The sequence below is a fragment of the Thermochaetoides thermophila genome, assembly GCF_000221225.1.
Source record: "Thermochaetoides thermophila DSM 1495 unplaced genomic scaffold scf7180000011806, whole genome shotgun sequence".
Lineage (NCBI taxonomy): Eukaryota > Fungi > Ascomycota > Sordariomycetes > Sordariales > Chaetomiaceae > Thermochaetoides > Thermochaetoides thermophila.
The window spans coordinates 2580913-2594727 of NW_006383023.1; the positions used below are offsets into that span (position 1 = coordinate 2580913).

Genomic DNA, 13815 nt, shown 5'->3' on the forward strand with positions numbered 1-13815 from the left:
TCAGAATCTATCCAGAAATGCTAACCTAGCCAAATCCTTTTCAAAAAATTGTAGCCACAGTCGTTCCTGAAAATAACACCTAACCCAAATACTGTAAGCAATGGAACCAACCCTCGAAGATTTCACCAAAAAGACTGGCTAAACATACAGATTATGAAGGCATGAAATAGAGAGAAAGTTTCCGTGATCCCAGCCCAGATATCTAAAAGATTGTGTGCGAACCCAACCCAACCCAGAAAAATAACCGTTATACAATAACACGTCCAACCCATCCACCAATCCAAAATTCCCAGGAAAATCAGAAAGTAATCCCATTTCCCTTCGGTTTAGCCTTCATCTTTAGTTCGACTGTCCCCCATCAGCATGCATCCTCTCAACAACAGCGGTAGTCTCCAACCGTTTCTTCGTCTTCGCGCTCCCCCTCCGCGAATGAATCCGCCGCATCTCTTCCTCATACTGCTTGACGGCGCCAGCCTCGTACCGCACACGCCCAGCCGTACCGCGAGGCAGCGTGTGTAGCTTGATGTGCGAGAGCCAGTTGTCCTTGCGGTTGACCACCTTGGGACACCAGTCGCAGGGGTAGAGGGTTCCTTTGTGGGCGCTGAAGACTTAATGTCAGCTGATTTTGTTCAAGTGATGGTTAAAAGCAGCAGAACTCACCATTGAATGTGCCTCTTAAGATGCTCGTTCCGACGATAAGGCCTCGTCTTGCATCCCTCATAGGGACACTTGAATTTACCCGTCTGGATATTCTCGATAGTTACGCAGCCGCTTTCTGTGACAAGGGCATGGGGTTTCTTGGCATTTGACTCTGGTTTGAACTGGATTTGTGCCGTGCTGAGCGTTGATGATGTCTGCTGGGCTTGCTGCAGAGCCGTGGACCGCAGCCGTGCCTCTCCTATCCTCGCTCGTCTTCTTGACACATTTGAGGAAGACATGGGGGAAATTATGTCATCCGTGCTATTTCCGAGCTTGACCGTTGACACGCCTGGTCTCATCAGCCTGGGAAGAGAACGCTCTTCGAAGTTGATCGGGCTGTCGGTCCGAACCCAGAGGGAATCCGATAGCTGGTCTACATGCCCAAAAATAGCCGTTGGCACTGAAAAGGACTGCGAAGCATAGTTGTTGATAAAGAATACGGAGTTCGTAGGCTGTGGTGACGCGATCTGAGTCCCACAATTGCCGAACGTGTGTCCAGAGAAGTCCAGCTGTCCTCTTGGAGGAGTGAATGATAAGTCCGGGTACAAAAAGTCCGTCGTCTGGCTCGAAACCTTCATGCTTGTCGAGAAATAGGTCGAAGTTGTGGAAGAGGGCGGAGTGAGGTCTAATGGCGTGTCAATAGTCGTCGCAAATGATGAGGCATAGTCTAGTGAGGCCGAGCGGATAGGGGTAGAACGACCAGAACTTGGTGTCCGAGGGCCGTACGTCGAAGGGGCATAGGATGATTTGCTGATGTTTGCGGTTGAACACCCTTCGGCCAGGTTATTGTGTCCGCCAAAGTCTGAATCATCTTCAAATTCAATTCGCGGTTGAAGAGCACACGTTTGCAACGCTGAGAGTTCCATATTGGCCTGTGCCATCAATCTGTGAGAGAAAATTATAGAACAACAACGGAGTTGGTGGGAGAGGCTGTTCTGCTTTCCCCCGGGGCAAAACAATTGAGGGATGCCAAATCGATAAAGCAAACAGACACCAGATGATCTCCGGAAGAGTGACCCGTACCCTTTAGACAAGATGAACAAGACGATGACAATCCAGGTGGGCCGATGATCTTAGGGAAGACTAACAAAGAGTCGTAGGAATGTGCCCCAGCAGCACATAGCAACAAGGACACATATACTCACGCTCTTTCAAAGGCAAGTCGAGAGGGATGAGGGGAAGGAAGGGAATGTTTAAGAGAAAGTAATGCGATCTAGAACACAGAGCCACACAGGATGCCGTCTCGTTCTTGATTGTCCTGCCAGGGTCATAGGTACTCCGTCCAAGACCTGGGACTTGTGTTACCACACCCCGAGGAGTGGTTATGTGCTGCGCGCTGCTGCAGGAACCACAAAAAAAACAGGAGAAACACGCTAGGAGCCAGCCTCGACCAAGATAACCCCCCCCCACTTTCCTGATACCACAAACAGCAGCGTACCTCTTCCAAAACGGTCAGCGATGCTCAGCCAACTAAGCTGAAGCCAGCCATGGGTGGGTGAAGAGTAAAATCGGGAGATCGGATAGTATCGCAGAAAAGCCAGGGTGTTAGCCAGTAAGAGAAATGAATCTATCCGTATCGAAGCCGGAAAGTCTGGGCAAGCAGTTGTGCTGATCCTAGCCAACAACTGTATCGGGCAAAAAGCAATCTGGAACCTGATGCTTCGTAGATCTGCCAAAGTCTGGGGAAGATCTAGAGCGAGTTGGGTAAAAGGTGAAATAGAGCAAGGTGGAAACCGTCTTTGTCTAATTGTTATTTGTTATTTCTATTTCTACTTCTCAGTTTTTATCTTTTAGTTCTTTGACTCGACATCTGGATTGGCCATGAGCACAAAAGGGCTATTCCTCGAAACTAGACAGAATGAGACGTGTCGGCGGTTCTTTTAGTCGACCCAAACAGCCCCGAGACACTTCTACAGGTTTAAACGACCAAACATACCGAACAGACAAATGCTCGATCGACAACCCATCTCTGGATACATAGTCCAAGCATCTGTTTGCCCTTCGCAGCAAACTCAGAAAATCGCGCCAGGCACTCGGCTGGCGGGGCGATGGGACCAGGAGAAGCTGAGCACCTTGAACCCCGGACCGAGTACGCTCATGGACCTCGAGCGAGCCGACGGTCCCTAGTCGGGCACCCGTCTCTGTAGATGGAGCACCATAAAGAACCACCAATAGCTGGCGACGATACAAGCACAACGGAACGAACAGCTTACTCGGGCGAGCGCATGAACATGAAAAGAACGCCAGCCGCATCCAGCACACCGGCACGCCAATCAAACGAAGACCTTAAGACCAGAAAGACCGGTATTGAGTCGTAGCAGTCTGACTCAAGCCATCGTCCTGGATTGCTGTGTGAGTGTGATAGGGTGACAGCCTGGAAATCTTGCGCTAGCGACTAACAAACTCTTAGCGGCTGCTGGGTTTTTTTTCTCGGCTCTTCCCTGGTCGACTCCAGGTTCCAACTGCATGGGGTCCCTTTTCCACGCGCAAAGGTGCCTTCCGTCTTGATCAAAATGGTATTTGCGCTCACAAGAGCGTCGAGACTCGAGAGCTGCTTCCCCCCGGATCCGAGCCAAGACCCGTGAGTTGTGGAGACCGGCGGCGATCATAACTGCCGGGCGGGGCCGGCAAGGGCAGGAATAGGAGCAGCCAATGAACGTTGATTACATCGATATGTCGAGACAAGTGGAAACCGGTTGCCGCTAGCAGCGGCGCAGAACATCTTGTGCGACGCTGTGATACGCGATACCAACCTTATTTTAACTTCGACACGGTTCAAGATGCACTGTTTGCCTAGGTCACAGATCGTCGATTGCCAAGCCGACGCCGCAACGGAAGCAGACGACTTGTGCGTCGAGATTTCCCGGCTTCCTCATATCCAGAAAGGAAACGGCGACCATGTGAGCGAGATGACTAGGAGGGCCCAACAACGCTCAACGAACTTTCCCAGCGGGTTGCAGGCTTGCGACTGTCCTGTCCCAGGGCTCACCAACTGGGAAAGCGCATTGTCGTGGGACAGGTCCTGGAAAAGGGCATGGCAACCATACGGCAGGCATGGCAGACATGGCAAGGGCCAGTCGGATATGCTATATGTAGCACGGGTTAACAGACTCCGACTCTCCGAGCCGACTGTCCCCAGCGCTGCGGCACTTTTGGGCCATGACCATATATATACTGTGTACAGCCACAAGCCCAAGGATTGAAGCCACCGCTTTGATCAAGCAAACATATCCCCCTTCGGGGTATTTTTGGGAGCCTATTGAGCAGCCACCGAACCACAGCATCGAGCTCGGCATTGGGCTCCAATGCCAGCAACCGACCCTCGTCGCAACGATTGGAGAGACTGATGATGGCTTGACTCTTTGAGGCTTCGCCTCCAGCGCCTTACTGTGCGCGCTGCTGCCTCCAAGCTGCCAAAAAGTCTGCACCTGCATACTCTCACAGTCACGGCCTAAGTCACGACTGGCCAGCATGCCTGTTGGCAAGCTCATCGCAGAGTTTCCATGTAACCTTGCTACTCAGTACAGATGCATCCGTTCGTTCCCACGGATTGCCATGCACCAGAGCTTCCCCTCGTGGAAAGTTGAGTGATTGGAGATGATAGTAGTGGTTCTTCTCTCTACCATATCCCAGATCCTTCGATGTCTCTATCGGCGACTCACCACCTACAATCACACCCCCCCATCAACACCCTCCATGAGCAAAATGATAAGGGTTCCCCGCATTTCTGGCATCCCCAGTGGAGGATCGCCCCGCGAGTGTCTGCTCTCTGTGCCGTCATCGTCACGGGCCCTATCGCGATAACCTTGAGGACGCCACCCAAGCGAGCTGTATATTGGACCATAAATCTCAAGTCCAGTTGGCCTTTCATTGGGCCCTGTATGTTTATGGATGCTTAATGGCCCCTCTCGCCAGGCGACACATCACAATTTTGAACTCACGTTGGTCATCGTAATCCATCAGACCCTGACTACCCCGAAGCGCACACTTGGTTCGTAAATCCTCGTTGCGACAAAAATCGGCCTGGACAGATTAGCCGCAAGGATATCCGCGCAGGAGTATCTGTGCTGTCACTTTGCTCTCACTACGATTGAGTCTCGTCTTCAGACCTTCTCAGTTCATGAGCAAAGCAGGTCAAGTCCTGCCTTGCTTCCGATCCTTGCCTGAGGTTCTGATAAAAATACCTTCATGTTGTGTAAAGTGCTCCGCGCAAACCGACATCCGCGGACCTGCTGTGAGACAATGGCATTGACAAACTTCCCATGTTGCAATGTTCAAGATGATGCGCCGAGGTTTGCTCCCTGTATATCCTCAACCCGAAAGATTGACGGACGGACAGGCTGCAAAATCTGCCTTCCATTTACAGAAGCTCTTCTCTCATACGCTGGATAGCCGCGAGATTCCGCAAAGCTCTGAAGATCGGCAAATCATGGCCCTCAGCGCGGTTGTCTACCACTTGGTCGGCCAATGGGTAGAAGCAAACATTGTCATCCAAGACGCGCGGAACCAGGGCCAGAAGCGAGGCATTGCGCCGGGGGGGGCGCCACACTATTGAGCCCGTCTTCTTTGGTCCGCGTTCGCGAACTTGCAACCCCGTATGCGATGCTTCTTTGCCGTCGAAGAGGACTCTTCAAGACATTCTACCGCGGCTCCAAGCCTCCAGTTGCGGCACCTGTCTTAAACCTTTCCCATGGCGTCGACGGGTGTCACGTCTCGTGGACAGAAGGAGTCTGATGTTGTTTCAAAAACGCAAAAACCTGTCCGTCTGTCGTGTCTCCCTCTGCCCACATTGGGTGTTCAAGCCACATGGTAATATACGTCACATGCTACTACCATCTCGTTCCAACTGTACTCAAAACATGGCTTTTACCGGTGAGGGTCCAATGTCTCCGTACACCTGGGAGCCATGCCCTATTTGGTTCCCAACATCGAGATACTCTCACCGCAATATCTTCCTCTGAGTTTTTGTGTGTTGTTGGGGGGGGGGGTGATTGAGACAGCGAAAGCAGGCTGATGAACTAAGTCTCATTTTAGATCTCAAAGCTTTGCCTTGTCGTAAGTCCCTACCGATGGCCACGCATTCCATGACCCGAAGTGCGTGCAGAAACAACCCGAAGCCAACCCCGGGCCGCAAGATCTTAGCCATCCAACAGAAATACACTAGGAACCTAACTGTCTCCTCCGCTTAATTCGCGGATCTAGAACGCCACAAGGCATCTAACATCTTATCGCCCCCATCGTTGTTTGGATCTGCAACGGACTTGTTCGTCAAGCAATTTGCACTGCATGTCGCTCACGATTCCATTCAGCCCTATCGGTATGTAACGCGGGGAGCAATAACTTACGGCCTAATAACGACCGGGAGCAGGATTCAATTATACCTTAAGGTTGGATAGCTGAAGACGAACTTGTTTAAGCGAACTACGGATTGGCGGGGAAAGCAAGGTGCATGATATCAGAGCCAATGGCGGGGATAGGTGCGTTTACATCAATTTGCCTTCCGAGGACTGATGTTAAGTCCTTACGGGAGGAGGAGGCCTGGCTTGGTACCGTTTGCTGTGGCGGGCGGAAGCTGCCTTGTCTTGTCCAGTCAGTGTTTTGTGCGCAGCCCCCCCCCCTCTCCACTTCTCTCTCCGTGACAAGCCATGCCATACCGTCGGGACCGGCACGCACACATACTAGTAAGAAGAGGAGAAGAAGAGAGAGTGCAATCAGATTAATCAGGACCCGGCAAGCTTTGCTCACTTGCGAAAAACTCCCTCATCTTCTCTGGGAGGGAAGGCTTGATATTACTGTGTTGTGTTACGAGACGAGGATGCAAACATGCTCTGGTTTGGGCCGTCTCTACATGGCGCGGTCGAGATAAAGGTAGTCTGTACAGTTTTATCCTTGTTTGTTTGTTAGCGTGGTACTTGATGTGAGCCAGAACAAGCCATAGTAAAGGCGTGAACTAGGGTACAAAACCAATGGAATTGAGTGCTCAGAATGCCGACCTTGGGGGCGATCAGAAGGCTTGGAGCGAGTGTCCGGAAGCTTCGAGGTCTACGGGTGTGGCTGTTACGCCTCTCTAATGGCCGAGATATCTACCATCCAATCAAATTTGGCTATTAGAAGTTGAACAATGCTTAGAATGTGAGAGATCGAATGAGTCGCAAGCTATCTTCCGAGAATGGGATGTGGCTTGCAGAAAAGTATCATGTTAACAAACAAACCAGGGTAAAACTGTAGGTCTCTGGCGCTTAGAGTCTAAACTGGGAGTCTACGACTGAGAGCATAGGTCTTGTCTTGGAACTGTTGAGGCTAGCTAGACTGGAACTCGGGCTGACGTGTTGCCGCACTACTGTCTACCTGCCTATCCACTTATCTACCAATGCAGGCACACGTACGTGCACACTTCACTTTTGTCTCCAGGTCCCCACAGTTCATCCAGGTTAACTTTACTCCATTTTGTGCCGTCTTGTGTGTGAGTAGAATAGAACCTCAGCTCCCACCTGACGCTATACCTGACCACATCCACACAAAGCCAACGGCCTACGTGACCGCCCGGGCACATGCCCTGCCAGACGCATCGCGGCGCTTGTGGGGCTGCTTTCCAATTCAGTCCAGGCAGGCCGGTTGCGGAGTGCCTTTTTTTTTTCTCAGCGCGCGGGTTGTACCTAGTATGCTGAGGTAGGCCTGAGGCCGGGTAATGTCAAACACTGATGAGCCTGGGCTGAATCCGGAGCTGGCTGGACAGGGGAGGCGAACACAGATCTCGCCACGCCCACCCACCATTTTCTTGCTCTCTTTCTCTCCACACCACAATTAAGTGAAAGAGGGAAAGGACGGAAGGAAGGAAAAAGAGTGGGAGAGAAATGAAGAGAGAAAAGTCCTGATTCCGGGAATAGTAACTGGGGTGAATTCAACGAGTGGGGGCACTCGTGAACTTCATCAGGTACCTACACATGTGCGATGAGGGCCACGAACTGGAGTTTGTCTGTGTATCAGGTTGAGTTAGTTGCAAGGTAGGTAGGTCGTCTTCCGCCGGATTTGATGATGATTTTGGAGTTTGTTTGACGAGGCTTGGAGATTTCTCTAGGGGTAGACATGCCGCAACAAGGGACAGCCTACCAAAGAAGGTGGGTATATCGGACACATGCCGTTGGAGAGCCCAAAATCATCGCCAACCGCGGGTACCATTGTATCTTTGTAATGATCGCCCGACAACAGCCGGAGTTGGTTGGTGTCACGCGTGGGGTAGATTTGTTGCGGTAGGTTCCTCGGCTTCCTGCAGCGGTAGATTGAAGGAACTGAACAGATACATGTGGGGTGAGAGAAAAGGCAGGTTGAGTATTTCGCCAGTCTCTGCCGGGATGGTAGACAGAGACAGGCGGGCAAGTACATAAGTACCGCAGTCCGTAGTGTGGCTGGGTGCGTATTCAGGGGTCAGGTCTCCGGCCAGTTATCAAATCAGTCAGTCTTCGATTGCAAAGGTACCTTGGAAGCTCGCATAGGAGGGGAATCTCTCATCGATGCGTAATGAGGAGAAGGCTGGACCAATTCATTCATTTGCTGCCTGCCTGTCTGTGAGAATATTGTTGGGAAAGACATGGCCATTTGAGAGAGTATGAGGGATGGTTCACACGACTTCGCTCTCGCGAAGAGTCTCGTCAGCAGATGGGAAGGTACACAGTTACTCACACAAATCAATTAACACATCAAGCTGACTACACAATGCTACCGCTCCAAATGCCATCAGAACCTTCAGCTTGTGGATGATGGGTGCGGAAAACAGTTTCGACATGTATGGTATTTGCATTCTTCTCACACTCCGTTATCTTATCTGCTTCATTGTCCAGCCCCCGATTCCCATTGAAATCCCTAGAGAAATCTACCAACACTCAAAGGTACGAAACATTTACATCTACCACAAGCTACAAGGAACCGAACCTACTCCTTATCAGACTCTCCGCCATCCTGATACCCATCATGCCCATCCTCTTCCTCCTCCTCCTCCTCCTCCTCCTCCTCCTCCTCCTCCCCATCATCATCATCAACAGCCTCCAACCCAGAGGAGGACATGAACTTTTCGTCTTTGGCCTCGGCTGTTGTGGGGGTAAAGTGTTAGCTGATCCGACTGGAGATAATAACTGATGCTTAACGCAGCAGGGCAAAAAACAAAGAATGAATCGACGACTCGACAAACGGAAGCAATATGCTGTGAAACTATCTTTGCAGGGGCTTGATGTTTCATGTTGCTGTTGGCTGCGCCACTCTCCATGACTCTCGTTGCTCTGCAGGTCTGAGGCTGTCGGGGAGAGACGTGGCTTGGAATGTTTTGCATTGGATAGAGGCAATGATAGACGGATAGGAGAAAGGAGATCGAATGAGTATATTGGACAGTATGCAGGTGTTGTGCTTGAAGGAGAGAAAGGAAGAAGTGAACAAAAATAGTACGTCATGAAACACCATACCACGCACGCGAGAGCAATGCAAGCCATCGCATACTACACGAAGACAATGATAACAACGGTAACAACAACAACCGCCGAATACCAGATCGAACCAGAGCGAAAGGAGAAGCAGAGAAGAAAACAGGAAACATGATGGCAACTTACTCTTTGCCTCCACCAACAAATTCTCCTGCACCTCACACTCCGTGAGCACACACCCCTCCCCAATCTCTGCCCTCTTCCCCACTACACACCGCGTCAACTTGCAATTCCTCCCCACCACCACCCCATCCATCAGCAGACACTGCGACAGCTTCGCCCCCTCCCCGATCTGGCACCCCGCCCCGATCACGCACTCCTTAATCGACGTCTTCTCCTCGACCGTCACGTTGTCTGCCACCAGGCTGTCTGCCTTGGTGATCGTCGTACGGGGTTTCACGCCCTCCGGGTAGGCGATCTTGCGGGCGTGGGAGAAGGGAGAGGCTGGGGCATCTGGGCCCGTTTCTTCCAGGGAGGGGAGTTTCGCGAGCTGGAGAGAGACGTTGAGAAGGAGCTGGGCGGTGTCGACGCGGCGGATGATGGGGCCTGTTGGTTGAGACGGTTGGGGGGGTTGGTTGCGGTTTGAAGGGGGGTTCGCGGGAGCTGTGTTGGGGTTGGAGGGGGGATGGATGGATGTAGGCTAGCATAGGCGGGACGGGGACCTCATCGCGAGGGGATGGGCTTGAGGGAGAGCCGGGCTTGCTGGGAGGTTGGGAGGTTTGGCCTTGGGGACCGTCCTTGGTGGGAGGTTCGGCCGCATGCTCCGAGTCAGAGTCTTCGCCGGGCCCGCGGAGAACACCGTCGAGGCCGAGTTTGGCGGATAGACCCTTTTGCCAGCCGGCCTTGGCCCACCAGCCGATAACGTCCTCGCCGATGCTCTCCAGACGGTCGTTCTCCTTGATAAATTGCATGACCCAGTGCGGGAAGATGTAGAGGTGCGCATCGCGGTGGGTAGTAAGCATGCGGACCCGGGGATGCTGCCGGATCAGGGCATGCCGGATGGGGAAGCCCTTCTTGTCCTCGAGAAGATCCTTGAGCGAGTCCGTCGGGATCGAGTAGACCAGCTTGCTGATGTGCGGAAAGAGTGAGCCCTTGGCGGGAAGGTCGGCCGAGGGCGGCAGCGGGACGGTCGCGACGAAGTCTGTCTCTTCGCCCTTGATGCGTGTCGGCGTCCGCGTCTCGTACCACACTCCTAGGCCGCCGCTGCGCCGGCCTTGACCCGCGTCACCGCCTAGCAGGTCATCCAGACTTGCAGAGCGCACCATCCATGCCTGAAGCAGCTTGTCTGCGCTCAACTCGCAAACCAGGTCGCAGGGTAGGACGAGGAAGTCGGACTTGACAGCCTCTTGCAGCTCGGGAAGACGGAGCAGCTCGGCCGTTCCGGTATTGTTGTCCAGATCCTTGGGCGCCAGAAGGTTCGGGCGCGGGTAGGGCAGGCTGGTGAGGAAGGGGTTGGTGTTGAGGGCGGTGGTGATGGCATTGGCGGCGGATGGCGGGCAGACGAGGGTGATATCTGGGTTATGTGAGCACTTGAGGTGGATATTATGAGACTGGATAGTTAGGGTTCCTCAAATATGGCACATAATTGAGGTCTCAGAACTGTTATGTGAGAGACTCACTTGTGATGCCGGCGCGATAGCAGAACTCTAGGGGATACCACACCATGGGCCGGTTGGCGATGGGCAAGAGAGCCTTGGGGTTCTCATCGGGGTTGGCCGTGAAGGTCGGAAATGAGCTACCGGGGCCGCACAGGATGAGAGCCTGGAGCCCCGGGGTGGCATGGCTGATGGCGTGGGGCATGACGGCAGGAAGGCTTGTGATATTCTTCGATGCCCCGCGTTGGCTGTGAAGCTCAGGTGCCCCGCACTAATTTTAAAAGAAGCAAAATATTCGGATTTGGCGGGCCGTGAGGTACAGGGAGAAGGCTTCAACTGAAATGTCCCCCCGATTCAAATGAGTCGCTGTATCGTTGCGGCTCTCACTCGTTATAATAGGTTGTGGTGTTTGTTTTATTTTGATCGCTGACTCACTTGAAAACGGCGATCTCAAAACCCACATCCCACTTCGAGGAGTTGCTGGTGTCGTAACTCCAGGGTTAGGGTTGGAGCTGAATATGGCTCGCGCAAAAACACAGAGAAGTCGAAGAACTTGACCCTGGTAGCCCGCAGGTCTTGGCATCAGCTCCTTGGCGCTCAGCTCCCAGGCTGCGCAGGCTTGGCGCTGGCCGCTTCTTGTTTTCCATGCAGGCCAGGCCTTGGCCGCCTGGTTCGGCCAACCATCAGGCCTCGGTTTTGCTTGGAGCTCGGCTTGTGGGGAGCTGGAGCTGGAGACCTGGAGCCAGAAGGGGGCGGACATCAACAATCCCGACACACACACACACACCACCCCCCCCCAATATCCCCAGCCTTCGACGCTTACCAGCCACATGTTTCTACGATTCGCTCCGAGAAAGCCATCGTAAACTCCAACGCTCAAAGTCATCGAAAAAACGCGTCTATCGCGAGCCCCTACGACGTTGACTGATGGTGTTTTAACGACCCGCCTGTCGCCTTTTACACCCCTGTTCGCACGCCTGGGAGACACAACGGCAGAACAAGCGCCGAAGCGGTCTACAACACCCACATTGCGGCAGCGCGCTCCCCGTCAATGCGATGATTTATCCCCGCGTCGCCCATGCCGCAGCCATATGAGTCGTCCCGCCGCCGCGGGGGTTGGGGCCCCTGGGTTCCGCTCGTCTTGACAGTGACGGCTGCGACGGTCGGCGTGGCCGCCTGGCTCTGGAGCCAGCAGAAGGAAGACGAGGAAGACGTCCGCGACCTCGACTATAACACCGACAGCAGCAGCGATATCTCCCGCTACGGTGAAAGCAGCCGCGAGCTGTCAGACATCAAGGAGCCGCTAGCCGACGATGAGGAAGAACGCCTCCTGTCCCAGCAGTCGCAGGGCTCGCCTACCACGACCTGGGCTGCCCTGCGCCGGACCCCGAGTCCACAGCATTTCTTCGACAGCGCGAAGAGGACCGTCGCGGCTGGCATGACGGCTGTTGGCAGCGCGCTGGCTTCTATTCGTGAGGAGGATAGACGGGACTATGCCGACCACGAGACCTGGTCCGAAGTGGCGGATGCGCGCAAGGAAAAGGAGCGGGTTGTTCCTACTACTCCCGCTGCTACCACGTCGCAACCGACTAAGGAAGCCAACAAGCGCCGCAAGAAGGTTGCTATCATTGTGTCCGCCGACACCCAGCTGGATCACTCTGATGTCGATGGCTTCCTGGAGCATGCTGTAAGTGATGGGGCACACTCTGTGGCAAAATGCGCCGTGCTGACAGACTACAGTCTATCCTCTCGCACATTCCTCGCCTTACCGACCCTTCGCAATACAAGCTCTACATTCTCATCTACGCGCCGAACCTCAAGGACACGGCATTGGATGCTTCTGGCACCCTGAACCATCCCCCTGCTTCCCTGAGCTCGTCCTTCTCTGCGATCGAGCACCCGCAAGCCGGCGACGAGGCGAAGAGTCCACTGTGAGTATCCAAACTTACACGTCTCTACAAGGAACAGGTTACTGACAACCACACAGCGTTGGTCCATCCTCCCCCAACCCCGCCTTCAACGCCATCTACTCGCAGGCCCAATCTCTCGTCGAAAAGGAGAGCATGATCCTGACGTTCACGACGCCACAAGGCCACGCCTACATCCTGCGGCACATCCAGCCCGAGATCATCTACCTGCAGGAGTCGCTGGCGGGCGAGAACGGCAGCGTGGTGTCGCAGCTGCAGACGTGGCTGCGCCACGACATTGTGCTAGTCGTCGGCGCCGACAGCGCGCACGGCGGCGGTCTCGTCGATAGCGAGTCTGAGGTGGAGAAGACGAAGCAGAAGAAGAAGGATGGGAAGGAGGTGGTGTGGTGGCAGCGCGAGGAACGCGTTGGTCGTGGGCGTGGTGTCATTGTTGTCGATGTGTCGAGGGTGCATGATGACTGGGTCCGTAGGGTGCTAGGCAGGGAGTAGGCGATATAACGGGATTTGAGGAGTGATGGAATAATACCTGGCTATTATGATTTGATGTGAATCTTGAAATGATGACTGTCAATTGATGTTGTTTCATGCATTACCAGCTTCCGATTGTTGCAAGGTGTAAGGTTAGAAGGCTATGGAGGACAGGCAGGAGGTTGAAGTTCTCTCTCTCACTTTGTCATAAGGGTTCTTAAGTTGATCAACAAAACCCTACGATATACTAAGAAGGCGACGCAGAGAACAAAAGCTCGTTTGCGATCAGCGTCCTTAACCTCTTTGAAGCATCTCATATGTTAAACCACCTGTAGGTTACCTCAATAAAGCTATAAGTGAGGCAAGCCACAACACGTGACGGTGGCGTCAGCTAAGCCTCGGATCTGTTCGCCACAGACCTGTCCGGGACGAAAGCCAAGGCATCTCCCCCCCCCCCCACCACACACAAAGAGCCGCGACACCAGCGAGCGAGCCATCAGAGGCCGGCCAAAAGTCCAGACACGACTTTCTGCGACAGCCTTCCTCCTTCGCCATCATCACGACCACCCGCCATCGCGCATTCTTCCCCGCCATTATCGCGCGCATTCAACTTGCGACTGCAACATACGATTCAAGCTATCGCGATAACCGTCC

General features: G+C 53.5%; 3 protein-coding genes across 3 annotated transcripts; 1 reads left to right on the plus strand and 2 right to left on the minus strand.

Annotated features, from left to right (window-relative positions):
• Window positions 1-339: 339 nt before the first annotated feature.
• CTHT_0007160 (uncharacterized protein) lies at window positions 340-1565 on the minus strand (the record flags this gene model as incomplete). Its single annotated transcript, XM_006691184.1, has 2 exons — window positions 340-601; window positions 661-1565. The coding sequence occupies 2 exons, from the start codon at window positions 1563-1565 to the stop codon at window positions 340-342; spliced, it is 1167 nt and encodes a 388-aa protein (XP_006691247.1).
• A 7063-nt stretch (window positions 1566-8628) lies between these two features.
• Window positions 8629-10970, minus strand: CTHT_0007170 (uncharacterized protein; the record flags this gene model as incomplete). The annotated part of the gene is made up of 4 exons (XM_006691185.1): window positions 8629-8783; window positions 9297-9716; window positions 9904-10683; window positions 10790-10970. The coding sequence occupies 4 exons, from the start codon at window positions 10968-10970 to the stop codon at window positions 8629-8631; spliced, it is 1536 nt and encodes a 511-aa protein (XP_006691248.1).
• Window positions 10971-11843: 873 nt separating this feature from the next.
• On the plus strand, window positions 11844-13182 carry CTHT_0007180 (uncharacterized protein; the record flags this gene model as incomplete). Its single annotated transcript, XM_006691186.1, has 3 exons — window positions 11844-12452; window positions 12506-12696; window positions 12753-13182. 3 exons carry the CDS (start codon window positions 11844-11846, stop codon window positions 13180-13182), a joined length of 1230 nt encoding a protein of 409 aa, XP_006691249.1.
• Between the last annotated feature and the right edge of the window lie 633 nt (window positions 13183-13815).